This window comes from Gavia stellata, chromosome 19 (assembly GCF_030936135.1).
Source record: "Gavia stellata isolate bGavSte3 chromosome 19, bGavSte3.hap2, whole genome shotgun sequence".
Lineage (NCBI taxonomy): Eukaryota > Metazoa > Chordata > Aves > Gaviiformes > Gaviidae > Gavia > Gavia stellata.
In genome coordinates this window covers 20,148,767-20,166,650 of record NC_082612.1, presented here as the reverse complement: position 1 = coordinate 20,166,650, position 17,884 = coordinate 20,148,767, and the positions used below count along the sequence as shown (strand labels likewise).

General features: G+C 49.3%; 1 protein-coding gene across 1 annotated transcript; it reads right to left on the bottom strand.

Moving 5' to 3' along the window:
• Positions 1-1,800: 1,800 nt before the first annotated feature.
• On the bottom strand, positions 1,801-17,182 carry SCD5 (stearoyl-CoA desaturase 5). Its single transcript, XM_059826856.1, is given in 6 exon segments — positions 1,801-3,533; positions 4,084-4,316; positions 7,865-8,070; positions 14,013-14,143; positions 17,007-17,139; positions 17,141-17,182. Coding segments are annotated over 6 exon segments (936 nt in total). The 3' UTR covers positions 1,801-3,342.
• Positions 17,183-17,884: the final 702 nt, after the last annotated feature.

The following is a 17,884-nucleotide window of genomic DNA, read 5'->3' as shown; positions in this document are numbered from 1 at the left end:
TCTTAGACAAGTTTGAGTCACCGTACTCTTGGTTTAGCCCAGCCTACAGCCAGCCCCCGCATCGACCGGCCGTCCCTCAGCGCTGCCGCGCTGCTCAGAAGGCGGTAACAGGGACCTCGACCACCAGCTTGGCAGGAGAGGTGCCAAAGTCCACAGAAAGGAGCATGGCTCATGCCTCGGTACCCGCTGTACCGTGGCTCCACGACTTCGCTGCGTCACCGCACGCGGCTGCGGGTGGATCCAGTGGCTGGGGCCCTTCCCGCCTTCCAGGGACCCTACATCTTCTTGGGGAAGGGGAGACCACGCTAGAGAACGTGGCCAAAATGATCTCCAAAACAACATCGGAACAAACAAGCAAGAAATTCAGAACAAGCAAGCAAAAAAATTCAAAACAAACACACAAAAAGATCAAAACAAATAAGCAAAAGAGGAAATGCATGGAAGTACTCCTTGTTTTACCAAAATTCAAGGCATTCTCTTCAAAAAAAAAAAAATCTAGTTTTCCTGCAAAGGCTAACTGGCGCTTTTTGATCGACTCCACCACATGGAGAAGTTCATCTACAGAAACAGGCATTCAGGTAGTACAAGCTCCATGACAAGACATTTGATGGGGCTTTTCCTTTTCTGAATGACGTTTCCTTACTTACTTTCAGTTTTTCAAAACCATAGGTAACTTGCCAATGGTTTCAAAATCTCAGATCCCTGAATCCTACCGGAATTGCTGTTGCTGCTGAAGTCTTATACACGCAGGGGAAAAAAAATAAAACATATTACCTTGTTGTAATTTCAGGTAGTCCAGAGAGGTTCAGGACAGCATGTACCTCTTTGCAGGGCCAGTTATTCTTCTTGTACTGTGTACTTGACAGGAATCAGCTTAAGGAAGTCCAAGTAACAGGAATACAAAAGGGAAAAAAAAAAAAAAAGGATCTAAAGTACGACAAAGATCAACAGGAAGACGCGTCTCTGAGCGCTGCAAAGCGCATTCACTGCCGTTCTCCAGCCAGGAAATCACATCCACGAAATGATGGGAGCACCAGTAAGATGAGGCATTTGCGCATCTTCCCGGCTTCTCTCCTACACTCAAACATCAAGCCCAAACCCACGGCCCACATCATTTTGAAGGCGTGTTCCCAATGATTTTTGCTGCTCTCCAACTGCCCGTCGACCACGCGAAGAAGGACGCAACGGTGTTATCTTTTTAATGAGCAGGTCGGAAACCTTCCGACTCGGGGGCCGGTTTCCACCTCCTCCTGCAGGCACTGTGGTGGGTGGTGGGGAGACGTCTCCTACTCGTGTGCCTGTAATCCCCATCTGTCAAACGGCCCCGACTGCGGATGAATGCACACCAGGACATGACTTGTGGCACACCCAGGTCTTCAAGCACATCTCAGCAGAAACAAGGAGAACTTACAGCAAAATCTAAATAAAATACTTACTATTTTTGGCCAAAGCATTGTCCTGCAGTCACATTGGGCTGATATTTTGCTAGTAAAGTGGGATTTTCACCTGCAGGAACTTGCCACGGTCTGCTTGCAAGCTTAAGTCAGCTTGAATTTTCTTTCCCCCCCCCTCTATCAGCTTGTCCACTAAGCCCAAAGTAATCAAATCTCTTGGTGCCCTTCCGTTTGACAACACTCCTCTTCCACTGACGAAGAAACCACCAATGCTGAGGGGGTAGGTATTTCGGAAACGCTGCACCGCGTGAAGAGCTGGGAATGCCAAGCGCCACACCGCTGGAATTCGGATGTGTGATGCACAAAGCGCTTTGGGAGACGTTTCAAAATAAAACACAGCGGCCAGTCTAACTCGTAACTGTTTATTGTAAATCACTCAAGAGTTTACACATCATTAATGGCAAAGTAACACTGTTAAAACACCTGCTGGATGAAATACAGAATAAAGACAACTTTTATATCATATGGCATCATTTGAAAAAACCAGAAACAGAACAAAAAAGAAACCATTTTAGTATTTTTTTTTTTTTCCAGTTCTAACATCTTTCCTGAAAATATCTGGGCCTGAGCCTCAGTTATCTCGAGATCCCTGCCTTGCCCAGGGCGTGGGGCTGCACAGCTGGGAAATCCGCACTCCCTCTCCCAGGGGCAAGGCGGTGACCTTCTTCATAAATGAAAATCATGCCCTGTATCTTCAAAAGTGCTCCAGTGCCGACAGTACAAAGCCTCTCTCCTGCACTGGCTAACATCTAACACAAAGGGCTACATGTCCCCATTAAGTCCACATGCCTTTTTTTTTTTTTTAAATCTTTTTTCTTTTTTTTTTTTTCTGTTTTTTATTTTTAAACAAGGCAACTGTTAAAATTCAGAAGCTACGTTAACTGTCTTTATATTTTGCTCAGAAACCAATGGATGTTGCATGCAGCTGAAATATCAGTAGACACTCTGACTTAGATAACGGTCGGTTTTCCAAGACCCGCTAGTCAAAGGCAGAAAAAGAAATTAAGAGGCCTCTTGTGCAAAAGGAGCTAAAATATGCATGCATCAATGGCCATGACCAATTAGAATATAACTTAGGTCTCCAAACATTGAAACCGAAGCTTTATTTGGCTTAAGACATGGTTGAGCTTTACCTTTACAAATTACAATGTATATGCGACAACAAAGGAATTATCCCAACATAGCATCAGTTGGTATTTTGGCCCGTAGAGAGACTAATCTTCAACACAAAAGCCTGCTCAGCGATAAATGGTTTTCATATTTAGCAAAGACAGCAGCGCACCGGGTGGCTAACAGGGCTAACGAAAAGAAGAAAGCAGGTTTTCAAGCTAAAGGCTAACTAAAACTAAATTTAGGCCAATTTTTTTCCCTTGGACATGCTGTTTTTCCATCGGTGCTGTTACTGTCCTTTCCATTAGTCTGTAACTGAAACAGCACATTGGGCCCTGCCCCATCGCCTCCGAGAGATGTGTCTCAAAAGCATATCTGATTAATAGCAGAAACAAAAATCTCCCCTAACTGCACTTGGAAAGGGTAGTTAGTTCCTCCAACCTGCCAACGTTTACCACGAACAAGCAAATTACAATGTATTTCAGACATGAACTACAGTGACTAAAATCAAATCTCTCTCCTGTTTAACTAGAATATTAAATAATAGATAACATTTTTATACTTAATAGTCTGAAGTTTGGACATAAGACAGCTAATAAGGAAAAAAAGCTGGGGCTGAATCTGTTCCTGGGGAATTAATTTGGCCCAACCGATCTGAAAAAACTGATTTTACCCAGAGGAAAATAAACCCACCTCAGGCACGGGGGTGCGCACACACCCACCCACCCAGCCACCCACCCACGTGTACGACAGCGCTGGCAGCGCGGAGCGTTACTTCTCAAGCGCTGCCATCTCCAGTCCTTTCCTTGCGAGCCTGGATCATCTCCTTCGGAGCCTGCTTGCGGTCAGTGACCAACCCCAACCAAAACATGAAGTCAATGAACCAGGTGGTGGGGTTGAACTTCAGGCCCAGCTCACTGGCTGAGTAGTCGAACGGGAAGGTGTGGTGGTAGTTGTGGAAACCCTCACCTGAAAAACAGAGAGGGAGTTTAAAGACCACGTGGCCGGCCCGTTTATGAACTTAGGAACACGCTCGAGTGGGACATCCCAACGCCCGTTTCCCAAGTCCTGAACCCAATGCAGGTTGTGCTCCACCCCCGGCTATGGGTGACCTTTGGGGCAGACCCGTAACGGACTCCATTTCAGGGCTTTCCTCCCCGGTAGGAAGGGGAACGTCCCAGCCCTTACGCTCAGGGAAGAAAACCTGCTTCCTTCAAGAGGGGCGATGCACAACCAAGTAAGAAGCAGAGTCGCTTACTTCTGCTGCGCTGTCCCCAGCCGACTGCTGAGAAGAGAGGATTGCTACTGCGAACACATCTCTGCCCAGAGACCACGTAGCATTATTTCAACGTGGGCACCACCAGCAGAACACGGGAGCCTTCCACTAGGATGCGCAAGCTCCAGCCTCCTCCAAGCCCTGGCTCCAAGTGGTGTCCAGTTGCAGGTGCCCAAAGCCCCGACCAGGGTGCAAAAGGATGGGATGTCGCTCTGAGTTTGCAAAGCTCTACCCAGCACTTACCAATGGCTCCCAGAGTGACAAAGGTGTTCTGCCTGGGGTTGATGTACTTGTCGTAAGGGCGGTTGCCGTACATGTGAGCGGCGCTGTTGACCAGCCAGGTGACGTTGAGGGAGATGGTGTACCGGAGGATGGAGGCAAGGAAGTAGGCGTTCCACAAACTCTCGCCCCAGAGGTACCACGGCACAAAGGTTGGGATCACAAAGCACATCAGCACAACCGAACTCTTGTAATACCTGCGGGGAAAGAAAAGGACCCACCATTAGCGTGGTGGGATTGACAGCTGGGGTGAAATGGGGTTGGATCTCTGGAGACATGGCTCTGCCAGAAACCCCTGGCATAAACTGGGCCAGCCCCATAACCGGGGCAGCAGGGAACATTTCAGACATCCACAATCACGACGTAATTCTCCCAAGTGCAATTCAAGATGCCAAGAGAACCTGAAACCCCAAAGCAGCAGGTAACACTGGAGCTAAACAGTAGAGATCCAGTCCCAAAGCAAACCTCCCAATTTGAGCACTTTAAACCCGGGGAAGCACAGAGTTGGCTGCACACCCTGCGCCTACGGTCCGGCTCCGGGACTAGAAAAGCCCAGGGCTTGGCGTGGCATCGGCGGAGCTGTGCGGAAACACCTTCACTGCTGAGAGCCGGCAAAGACTTCCCCCGTGCTCAGATCAGAAGGGAACCTACAGCACAGGGCAGAAGCAGCTCCGTTCTATACCACTGCTGCTGCGCGAGCTCCAGCAGCGACGACAGACCCAAAGCAGCCGCCAAGACACCACGGGCACCCCGCCAAGGGCGAGGAGAAAGATGCATCTTGGCCTGAGGGCCAGGATTTCTGCTGCTTTCCCAGCCCACTGACTGGCACAAGCCCTGCCACTCCTCCCTATGTTGGACAAAATCAGTGTGCAGTGTAAAACGGGGATGAAGCCAAACAGTCGGAGAACAAACGGGAAAGCTTTATAGTACAGCTAAAGCCACATGCCCAGGCAAAGCAGGGAAGAGAGAGCAGAGGATGCAGGGAGCACAGAAGTGAAGAGCAGAAACCATGGCGGGAGAAACAAAGAGAAAAATCATGCTGGGGGAATTAATCCAAGGCACTCCTTGGATTCTCTCCAAGTGGAGAAAGGGAGCAGCTCAGCAAGAAGCGGGGAGGCAAAGCCAAAAGCAACATAGGAAATAATTGACTCTAAATGGAGAACAGGCTAACGGCACTCAGAAGCAGAGAGCAACAAGACAGTGCAGCTTGGGAGCCAGCACAGCGCGTCCCCAGCTCGAGAGGAAACAAGGCCCCGTCTTCCCCGTTGAGCCCCTCCACCTCCCTGGAGCCCAGATTTACTACAGCCCACAGTGACCCCGGGCTATCATCATCAAAGCAAACTCCGACACGGAACCGGAGCGGTAGGCTGAGGTGACAGGATTTTGAAGGGCGCGAAGAGAAAAGAAACACAAAGTAAGACTCATCTTATTTGTGCCCGTATGGCAGGTTTACAACAGACCCCTGCTTTTGTTGAGTTTTCTGGAAGGGATGAGGAAGAACAGAGTTTGGATTTATTAAACAGTTATTAAAACCTTCCATTTGCTGTAAGTTTTTCAGATAGGAAGAACTGTCAATTTGGTTTGACAAAACCAACCAACCAATTTTCAATTAAAATGCACAGAGGATTGGAAAAATGTTAATATTAGCAGTATTTTTGGAAGGAAGAAAGTTTCCATGAACATAGCTGTCATCTATAACACACCAGCTAGTTTTGATCATCTTGTGTATAAAATAAATTCACCTCTTGCCTTACAAGTTCTTTGTTTGATATTTTTTGTTGTTGTTTGGAGGTTGTGCCTCACATGCCGGGCTCCAGGAGATCTGCAGCTCTCCAGCAACACCAACCGTGGTGAAAAGAGAGCATGTCCTCAGCTTTCTCACAGGACTCTATCTTCACCCACCTGAGCCAAGGCTCTCCAAAGGAAACAATCCCCGTTCTTTGCTCCACCAAAGATAACAGATAATTTCCCACTCATCTGACTGACTTCTGAACCAGGCTGTGGATAAGGTTTGCAAACCTCATCAGCTCAAGGCCAAGATTTAAGTAGAGCTGGAGGAGAAAAATATTTTCCAGTCCAGAAACTCCTTCAAAGTTCAAAGCCTCTCCCACTCCAGGAAAATAAAATAAAATATGAAAACAGCTTATCAGGCACCAATTAAAACCCTTCTGTGTGATGCAAGAAGCCCAGACTGAAGTCTTTGATGAAGACGTGAGATCTGACATCCGAACGAGCACCCGACTACATTTCCTCTGTCTCCCTTTGACTGAAACATCCACCCTGGAATGAGAAACCTCCTTACCTGGAGTTCAGGGGAACAAATGCCTCAATACGTGCTTGGGGAACAGCGCTGCTTTCACTACGTGAAAACTTTGGCATGAAGACACTTCACCTGTGAGCCTCTCTTTCACATCACGTGGAGGATTATTGCCCCGTTATTCACCGAGGGTAAATTCTGCTGTCAGTCATGCCTGGAGCAGTACTGTGATTTCACCTGAAGTGACGTGGTTTTCAACTGATTGAGTGGCACCTCATTCACAGCTCACCAGCACCACTAAATTCAGTAAAGCTAACGATCTGGCCTTAAAATGAAACGTGACAAAGAAGGGTTTATTATGAGTCTTAGTGATCTGACCTGCCAGGTTTTCCATGCTGTGAAAAAAACCAACGCTTTGACCTTATAGAAAGGAGAAACCTGAATTTTTCTTCCCAGATAAGGGAAGGTAAACTCCAAAGTCCTAAATCAAAATGCAGAGCAGAGACATTTGCTAAGACGTAATTTCCCTGCAGAAAACATACTTCTTCACCACACAACATTTGCAGGATAACCAAAGCAGCAGAGCCTGCTTTTCATGGGATGCTGTTGTTTTGGAAATGGTAATAACACAACCAAGAGGAGCTGCAGCAAACTACAACGGAGCCTTTGCAAACGGGCGCTGCCGGCTGAGGAACCAGTAAAAGCAACAATACGCGGAGGGCAGTGAATTCCTCAGTCCCGGTGCTCTTCTGATGCAGGGGTAGTTCTGCTAGCGCACGGATTTCTCTAATGCAAAACAGAAACTGATTCCTGGACTCAACCGACTGCTCCCCTCACCCGTAAAACACTCAGAAATGAGCTTACGTGGTTTGCCGAAGTACCTGGACCAAATGCTTGCAGGCAGAGACAGTCTTCTTGTGCCTAAAATACAGGGACTCACACAGAGGACAAAGCATGTTGCTGCATTCCCACCTCTCGCAGAGAGCGTAGCAAACTGAACTAGGTCTGTGCTAATTCTCAAGGGAGGTAATTAATCCTGTGAAGAACGACTTGGGCGAGGAAGCGCTTGGTCTGCGCTGGCCCACAGGTGCCAAAGATGAGTTTGCCGACTGAAACGTGCGCTTCTGCATTAAGGCAGTTAGTGATTGCGGCGATTGCGGCATTTGCTCCAATGATCAAAGCAGAAAGCCAAGATCCCAGCAACTTCTGCTGCGGCTGTTTTTACAGGCCAGCCCTGGCTTTTTGGAAAAGCAGAAGGACAAGGACAGGGCTCACCGCTTGTGCAGCAGAGCCTGCAAGGACAGTTAGCAAGCGTCAGTCGCACGGCAGCAGTGGGGGCCAGAGGGACGGCAGTCCGAATGCCTGCAATCGAGGTGGCAGGGCTATCTCGGGGGAGAAAAGGGAAAGATAAAAATAAGGAACGAGCCACAACCAGGCAGAGGGACCTCTCCACCCCGTCTCGCACGAGGGCCCAGCGCTCCCACTTACTTTCTTTGGAACCTGACGACGGGGTCGTCCAGCAGGTCAGTGAAATCCAGTTTCCTCCCCTTCTCTATGACGTCCCGGTGCTTGCGCACAAACAGCCAGCCGATGTGGGAGAAGAAGAAGCCGCGGCGGGCGTTATGCGGGTCTGCGTCCGTCTCAGAGTACTTGTGGTGCACACGGTGGTCTCTGCTCCACTCGTAGATGTCGTTCTGCACAGAAACCATGGCGGGGTGAGAGGAAAGAGGCCGGGCACTGCTCCAGCACTAACCCCTCCAGCTTCTTCTCCACACAGCAACAGCAACAAGCCCCTCTCTAACGCTCCTCAAAAAAGGTTATCGACTAACGACATCCTAAGGGACCCCAGCTTTGCAGCAGCCAGCCCATCACGCTGCTCCAGTCAGTGCCCACACAGAATGGGACATGCTCTGGGAACCGGTGACGCAGACCAGACACGTCCCAGGGCTGGAGGTGGCTGGAAGCCAACAGCCTCTTGGGAGTTACCATCACCAGTCTGTCCTGGCCCTGTCTCCTCCCTGGGTGTTCGCTGTCTGAGGATGGACACTGGGCTGGAGGGACTAGGTACATACACGTTGACATTGTTATTTTATGACCATGCCACGGGGGAGCTTGCATATTAATTTTCAGGGCACTACTGTGCAGATGCACTCAGTTCTGGCATCCTTTTTTCTAAGCTGGTTGCAGCTGGTTACTACTGACGCCCTCCAGGCACAAACGCAGCGCTGAAAATGGGACAGAGCTTGTGGAACACTACATGTGCCTTTTCCTGACCTGAACAGGGGCTGAACTTGCTCAACCTTTTGCAGGGATGCGTCTTCCACAGTAAAACTGGCACCTCCGTTTAAATTACTGCTCTGCCTGCAGGGACGTGTACAAGAGCAACAGCCTTCCAGTACTTAAAAGGGACCTACAGGAAAGATGGGGAGGGACTCTTCATCAGGGACCATAGTGATAGGACGAGGGGTAGTGGTTTTAAACTGAAAGAAGGTAGATTTAGATTAGGTATTAGGAAGAAACTCCTTACTGTGAGGGTGGTGAGGCACTGGCACAGGTTGCCCAGGGAAGTTGTGATGCCTCAACCCTGGCAGTGTTCAAGGCCAGGTTGGACGGGGCTCTGAGCAACCCGGTCTGGTGGAAGGTGTCCCTGCCCATGGCAGGGGGCTTGGAACTAGATGATCTTTAAGGTTCTTTCCAACCCAAACCATTCTATGATTACGGTATCAAAGGAGATGTGCCTATTTTACAGGAAATAAAGCCTTGCATTTCCAGCCAGGCTGGAAAAAAAGTCTCAGACCCGTAACATCAGCTCAGCATTGGATCCAGATCAGATACAAAGCAAGTTCAGTCCTGTTTCTGCTCAAGCTGTCAGCAGATATGGGTCACTGAAATACCTTATGGCTGTTAAAGGGATTATGTGGATTGCAAGGAGGAAGGGATGGATTGCAATTTCACACTTGGACCCGTAAAGTGAGACTTTCTGAGTTTACTCAGCCGAAGGGATTTCAGCCTCCCAGGTTGCTCTGCAGGATGGACTGGCTATTGGATTAAACTGGTGGCTTTTGCAGGCGTGCCGAGCTATTAGTGCAGGGCACTGTAAGCATGTACACCACTTGCAAAACTCAGGCCATTGCACTCCTCTATGAATTGAATTGCCCAACACCAGCACCAAAACATGGAAATGTTAGTTAATGCCCAGATCCACAACAGTGTGAACTTTAATCAGAGAATGCTTAGGGGAGTGTGCTTTCCTCTGCTATTTCCAGCTTTGCACAGCCAGGCAGGCACCCAAAGGCAGGAAGGGCTTCGGTTACTTTTAGGAACAGCAGTAGCACCCGCAACCACCAACCACAGCGGCTTTGCTCGCAGCGGAACTGAGCAAACCATCTGCGGTGTCTGGGAAGTAACCGCAGCGTGGCAGCCATCGTGGCACTGAATACACCGCAGGACACAGTAAGCACGGGCTATGTGTGTGTGTATGTATGTATATGTATGTATCAACTGTATGCGTCTATATTTTGTGAGACAAAAGCCCTATGCTGAAAGCATCGCAGAAATCATTGCTCTTTCTTTCAGCTGCCAACATTTGAGAGGAAGCACTGAGGCCGCCTGCGCTGCTGAGGGGACTCCAGGAACGACTGCAAAGAGCAGCTAAAGAATCCCGCTCAAACGCCTCCGTGCCTAATTTCAGCCTCGCAAAGACGTTCTCTGCCTGCAAGAGCCCACAAGGGACAAGTGAAGAACAAAAGCCCCGGAAAGATCTCAGCTCCGGTGCACTCAGTTGTGCTCAGCCCCGTACTGTTGTCATGCCATGGCCGCAGCGACGCTGGGAGTGGGCTGGGGACGAGGGGAACACTTTTCTGCAGCACTGACTCATCGGAGCCATCGAGAGGATGCAGTAAAGATCAGCCCCTTACCAGCGCTCCAGTATGTCACACCTTAACTATCCCATTGCACAAGAGAACAAAGTAAACTGAGTGAAGCAAAGGAAGTCACCAAACTCCTCAGTGAGAACAAGGGGAGATCTTTACCTTGCTGCTGTCTGATTTTTTCCTGCAGAGAAATCAAAGGGAATGAAAGCCTCTACACTGCTTCAAGTGGCTTCAGCGGGAATATCCAGAAGACTAGAAAATGCCAAGATGAAGTAATTTAAAAATAAAACAGGGTTATGCAAGAAGCACACCTAGGAAAGGTCCTCCTTCTTGACAAGAAATAAGTTTTCAAGTGAGACTATTGATCAGTATGTCACAAGAGCACTTGATAAAATTATTTGTGGGGCAGTAGATAGCCAGGGCAAAGCGATGATGCTGTGAGAAATTAGCCTGGCTTTCCATACCACAACAAACACCTGCAGGGCTAGCAAAAACCACAGTTCCCCAGATGAAAGGGTTAGGAAGCTGTGAAACAACTGAATTGCATGTAATTAGAAACCACAAAGGCTAAGAGGAAATAAAGGCCAGAGGCCAGAACTGTTGGCAATAAATACACCGAGAACTGGAGCACAGCACGTGTAGATACGCTCCGAGAGTATTAACAGCAGCCATTTTTCAGGAACACATCACTCTTGATCAAGTTTCAGGTAAACGCAGGAGTGAAATCCCTTCCAAAGCAGAGAGCGACAGCATCGTGCTGTGACAGTGATGCAGATGTGAGGTTTCATTAGCAGGTGCCTTAATAAACCTGAAGACCGAAACGTTACAACAAACTGGGCTATGTAACAACCTCAGTGTGCTGACATAAATTTCCATACAGCCACTGTTGCTGTGTGCAAATGCGCACCCGAACCTCACCTGAACAAGACAGCTTTGTTTCACAGAGATTGCCAGGAGCAACAGCACATGGCGGTTAGCAGAGACGACACCGGCACTCCCAGCGGAGTCCCCCAGGGCTCAGTTTTGGGACCGGTCTTGTTTAATACATTTATTGATGACTTGGATGAGGGGATTGAGTGCTCCCTCAGCAAGTTTGCAGACGACACCAAGTTGGGTGGGAGTGTTGATCTGCTGGAGGGTGGGAAGGCTCTGCAGAGGGATCTGGACAGGCTGGATCGGTGGGCTGAGGCCAATTGTATGAGGTTCAACAAGGCCAAGTGCTGGGTCCTGCACTTGGGTCACAACAACCCCCTGCAACGCTGCAGGCTTGGGGACGAGTGGCTGGAAAGCTGCCCAGTGGAAAAGGACCTGGGGGTGTTGATTGACAGCCGGCTGAAGATGAGCCAGCAGTGTGCCCAGGTGGCCAAGAAGGCCAACAGCATCCTGGCCTGGATCAGAAAGAGTGTGGCCAGCAGGAGTAGGGAGGGGATCGTGCCCCTGGACTCGGCGCTGGTGAGGCCGCACCTCGAGTGCTGTGTTCAGTTTTGGGCCCCTCACTCCAAGAAGGACATTGTGGTGCTGGAGCGTGTCCAGAGAAGGGCGACGGAGCTGGTGAGGGGTCTGGAGCCCAAGTCTGATGAGGAGCGGCTGAGGGAGCTGGGGTTGTTCAGTCTGGAGAAGAGGAGGCTGAGGGGAGACCTCATCGCTCTCTACAACTACCTGAAAGGGGGTTGTGGGGAGGTGGGTGTTGGCCTCCTCTCCCAAGTGACAAGTGACAGGACAAGCGGAAACAGCCTCAAGTTGCGCCAGGGGAGGTTCAGGCTGGATATGAGGAAAAATGTCTTTCCTGAGAGAGTGGTGAAGCACTGGACCAGGCTGCCCAGGGAGGTGGTGGAGTCACCATCCCTGGAGGTGTTCAAGGAACGTGTGGACGTGGCACTGTGGGACATGGTTTAGTGGGCATGGTGGGGTTGGGTTGGTGGTTGGACTTGATGATCTTACAGGTCTTTTCCAACCTTAGTGATTCTGATTCAGCTGAAATGCTGAAACCTAAACACTAGTAGATCAAGTAGACCTAAGCCAGGTATTACCTATTTCTGAAACAGAGATGTGACAGCAAGAAGCAGAGTCTTTCAAACTTGTGAGAGCTTCAGTCTAGATGGAGGGAAGAAACACAGCTCAGTGTGCTCCAATCATAAAAAACGCACCAGGGAACAGGGCAAAAACGGCTGCATCTGGTGGGATTTCAGAGAAAGTACAGCATGTCACAGCCCATGCAGCGTCACGTTAGAACTCTTCAGCAGAGTTTCCCCTGCCCTTCAAGAAGTCTAAGTATTTCCTCAATATTCAGCATCCAGGGATACTGTAGGTATCTCCAGTGCTGCCTCTTCCTCCCAAAGCCAGCATGAGGGAGATGGACCTGAAAACTCATTCACTGTCTGCTTGTGGCAGTGAAAACAGCCTTTAGCAGGCAACGGATGTCACGGTAATTAGGAGCAGGCTTCAGACTACTTAAAACTTAGTGTGGGTGATTTGGCCTTTCGTTTTCTTCCCGATACGAAGGGCACAAAGGTGGCATGAAGCTACTTTGAAGTGCTTCCCTGCCTCAGAATCACACCATGTCCTCAGACAGAAGCAGAGATAAGGCCAACGCAGCTGAGAGCAAAATCCATAGCAACAGGGGAGCAGAACGCAATGAAATCCCAACGTGCAGACTCACTGCAACCAGCTCGACACATTCATTTAAATTACTTAAGAAAGATAAGATCGGCTGTAAAACAGGAGGACAGTACCAAGGGTTCTCAAAACGGTTTAACACGCTGAGCAAAGGGCTTGCAAAGCTCTGCAAGGAACTGAGCAGTTGGAATAACGTCCAGAATAAAGGAAGGTTATAGTCAAAATGGACACATTCCTATATTCAAGCGAAAGCATTGTGCTCTTTGTAATGTCTAGAGGGAGTAACAGGATTAATTCTTTCCACCTTAAAAAAAAAGATAAATCAAAGACGATAAATGAACAGTACAGAAGTGGATAAAGGCACTTTTTTCATCTTGTCAAGGTACATGAACAAGAAGTCAACTGAAAGACTGAGGGCAAAAAGCTGAAAACTCAAGGCACAACACACACGCGGTACTCGGTGCCACAAGGGGTTACGGCAGCCAAGCGCGGTAAGTTTAGTGTTAGTACAGGTTCATCTCTCTATTTTGAACAGGCGAAGGAGTAACTAAATTCACACCAAGAAGATCCTGGATCTGGGCTAACTCCCACCACCAGCTGGGTGTTACACAAACATTGTTGAAGTCTAAGTTGCCCATCAGTAAGTACAGAGCTAGTAACACGCTTCTTTGCGAATGTATTTGAATTTTACTGGTGAAAAATGCTGCATAAAGCAGAGATAAATTAAGATTGTGAAAGGATGCCTACTCTCCTCTCGGGGCACGTCAAAATCTCCAGCTGCCTGGATGGACAACGCGACTTGATTACGCAGACGTATTTGCATCAAGTTGGCCCTTGCAAAAAGTTTCCACGTTCTCCTGTGAAGTGTGGGGCCTGACCTGCGCCACAGACAGGCTGCCGGTGTGCTGAGCTCCTGATTTGGGAATGTTCGGCTTGGTTCTTAAGTAATCATTGCTCCTGGACCACCTAATGCATACTGTTGCATGGGTGGTGAGAGGGGCTCTGCATCCCCTGAGCCAGCAAATGTCTATCTGCCAGTATTTTTTTTTTTTTTTTCCCCTCTTGCTGTCTCTAAGCTGAAGGGATCCCTGCACAGGAGAGAAAGCTGCTTGGAGGCCAGGAATCTGGACGGGCAACCACAACCCCACCTGGAAAGCCATGGAGTTAGCTGCAGCCAGAAAGATCCGCAAAGGCAGCTTGGCTTTGTAGGAACGGTGGCTCCACAGGCGATGCGCACCAGCCGTCACGCCCAGGGCCGTCATCAGGAAACAGAAATATGCTGAAAGACACAAAAACAAAACACAGGATGTGCCAGGGGCCAACTGCCATTATTTTTGCTTTCTTTGATGTAAAGATGACCCTCGCCCCTGTCTACCGACGCCTGCAGGGTCACTCAGATGAGGCTGGGCAGCCAGGAGGTGAGGTTCTCAGCCCACCTCTGCCCCGTGGCCCCAGGGACACGTCCTTCCACCTCCCACCCCTCCCTGTTTAGCCAGCGTGTTGCTCAGAAGAGTTCAGCAGCACAGAAGCACCATGCTGTGACGTGTTTACGCAGCGTGCCCCCACCAAGTACAGCGGACTGAAAGTCCATCACTCGTGTCAGAAGAGTAGCAATGACTCTTCTAACAGGACACTGCCAGCCTCCTCCAGACAGGTCTTTGCTCCAGTCCGATCTGTCAGCTAGTTTAAGAGCATCATGTCCCATCCCTAAAGATACGAGCTGTGTCACAGTTTCCACCATAAAAACTTCTCTTATCATCAGGAGCTCATGACTCGGTAAATGTGCCAGGAAGCGGAGCATTCACCATCTCCCTCAGTTTCAGGAGCTGCTTTTCCTTCCCGTAATTAAAAAACCAGCCAAGTAAACTCGTTTTGAGCATTTTTGCAGACTGCCAACACAGCAGGGGAGCAGGCCTGTTCCTTACCACACTGGCTCCAGGCTAGACACGTAGCCCAAGCACGTGCATCCTGCAGTGTAGCCCCCATGCTTAAAATAATACCCCCACCGACCACCAACGGTACATCTCTGGGTCTCCTTTCAGCAGGGGCCATGCTCACGTGTGCTCTGGCCGGTTAACCTCGCCTTTCCAGAGGCGGGGGGAATGGCTGGCTGGGGCAGCTGAACGAGACGGTGGACCCCGGCCGCCTGCTCGAGCCGTGCATCTGTGCACCCATCGCTTCTCCTTCGATGTGCTTGCTGGTTTTGTCTCTAGTGTCTCTGAATTCCTGCATGACGGATGATCCATAGTCTGAGTTGTTTTCACTTGCAACAAAAGAGGAGACTATGGGAAAGGGTTGGAAGAACAGTGCGTTAGAGCTGCTCCTCCTTTTGGAGGAAAATGGGAACAGGTAGAGGAAAGTATTATATACACGACCCAAATAAACTGGACCATTTAGAACTACTCACATTCAAGCTACCCATCTGTCCTGATCTATAGACTCATGTCTCTCTCCCATAGGTGTTGATTTCTCATACTGTGCCTAAAGACTACAGGCTCATTTTACAAGTGGAAAATTAAAACAAAAGTGGATTCAAACAATAAGAATATTACAGGACAACCTCGAATGAGTTTGCGCAATCTGAAGCGATGTGCTGTTTAGCCAGGGCTCCCTGCCACCCTACACACACAGGCATGTTTTGCTTAAAACAGCCTATTTCAAATACCTAAATAGAGTTACTGGAACAAAAAGGGAAAACCCTACCCCTGAAAGGGGGTTTTCTACTTGTGTCTGCACAACAGTCTGTCCAGCGGGGAACCCTGTTAGACATGCAGTGGCTAGAAAGGAATTCACAATCAGCTTTTCCCAGTACGTAAGGTAAACCATCTAGCTTTGCAAAAAGAAAACACAAGTATGTGTATGTAGGTGGCTGTCTGCTGTGTCCCTCTATCAACTCCCAACTCACAGTGCTTGAAATCACAGCATCGAAGAGAAAATAGAATAGAAAAATACTTGGTAAAATAACCGCAACCATATTTCATGTTGATTGTCACCCCTGTGGGCTGAAGGAGTAAATGGACCTTATCCGCTCCACTGGTGGATCCATCGGAAACAGATTTACCCAAACTGTTTCACAGAATCACTAAGGACGGAAAAGACCTGTGAGACCATCAAGGCCAACCGTCAACTAACCCCACCATGCCCACTAAACCATGTCCCGCAGTGCCACGTCCACACGTTCCTTGAACCCCTCCAGGGATGGGGACTCCACCACCTCCCCGGGCAGCCTCTTCCAGTGCTTCACCACTCTCTCAGGAAAGACATTTCTCCTCATATCCAGCCTGAACCTCCCCTGGCGCAACTTGAGGCCATTTCCTCTTGTGCTATCACTTGTCCCTTGGGAGAAGAGACCAACACCCACCTCCCCACAACCCCCTTTCAGGGAGCTGGAGAGAGCGATGAGGTCTCCCCTCAGCCTCCTCTTCTCCAGACTGAACAACCCCAGCTCCCTCAGCCGCTCCTCATCAGACTTGTGCTCCAGACCCCTCACCAGCTTCGCCGCCCTTCTCTGGACACGCTCCAGCACCTCAATGTCCTTCTTGGAGTGAGGGGCCCAAAACTGAACACAGCATTCGAGGTGCGGCCTCACCAGCGCCGAGTCCAGGGGCACGATCCCCTCCCTACTCCTGCTGGCCACACCATTTCTGATCCAGGCCAGGATGCCGTTGGCCTTCTTGGCCACCTGGGCACACTGATGGCTCATCTTCAGCCGGCTGTCGACCAACACCCCCAGGTCCTTTTCCGCCGGGCAGCTTTCCAGCCACTCGTCCCCAAGCCTGCAGTGTTGCAGGGGGTCGTTGTGACCCAAGTGCAGGACCCGGCACTTGGCCTTGTTGAACCTCATACAATTGGCCTGGGCCCATCGATCCAGCCTGTCCAGATCCCTCTGCAGAGCCTTCCGACCCTCCAGCAGATCAACACTCCCACCCAACTTGGTGTCGTCCGCAAACTTACTGAGGGAGCGCTCAATCCCCTCATCCAGATCATCAATAAAGGTATTAAACAAGACCAGCCCCACGTTATGTACACGTCCCAAATTCCTGCCATCTCCTGCACAGCAAACCGAAGCCTTTCTCAAAAAATGCAACAGACAAATGGAGTCAAAAAGATCCTAGTAAAGATGACGCATCTCTAAAACCCGCTTTGGACACCACCACCGAAGAGGCAATTCTCCTTTTCACTAGGCTGCAGTGTTTAAGCTACTCCCAGAAAAGGCTCATCTGTGCAGTTAAGGCCAGTGCGCTGAAGTCTATCGCCAAATTCAGACTTCTGCCTGCTTCCCGACGGGAAGTACAGAAATGAACCGGAAATCACGCATTCTCTCTGCACGTTACTCACAGATTTTGTTGAAGTTGCAGATTACTCTCAGATCAGTAAAAATGCCGACACCACAACTCACACGCCAGCCTCCGCCGCAGCCTTGCGGTTCTTGCACGCGCCTTGTCAGTGCAAGGACTCGGACTTTTGTGAAATTAGGGAAAACCTATCCTGTCATTTTCTGTACGTGACGTTGAGCTGTGCAGAAACAACACTAAATAAGGCCTTCCAAATTGCTCAAATGACTGTAATTGTGGGAACAGATCTGTGACACCCGGAATACTGACATTATCCAGCTAACATAAAAATACTAAGGTTATAGTCCTGAATCATTACAAGAACATATTGTCTGTGGGCTTTATGACTGGTTAACCTCATGCTAGTCACAGGGGCTGAAATCTTCAGCAGTCTCTTTGCTTCCTTAAAGGACAAAGAAGGGCTTTTCTCCCACTTCAAAGCAACAGATCATTGAGTTGACCAAGTGCTTCTCAAGGCATCCATCCATCTTAATCCTGATCGACCGCTTAAAACCAGAATTAAAGGTAAGTGGGTAGAACAAGACACATGCAACATTAAGGTTGATTTTGCTTCCCTTCTCTGTCCAGTGCAAGAAAGAAGCGGAGTGGTAGGTAACATACAGACCACAGGAAATAGCGGCACTGAATACAAGGGATTTATTCCACTTGATGATCCAGCTCTTGCA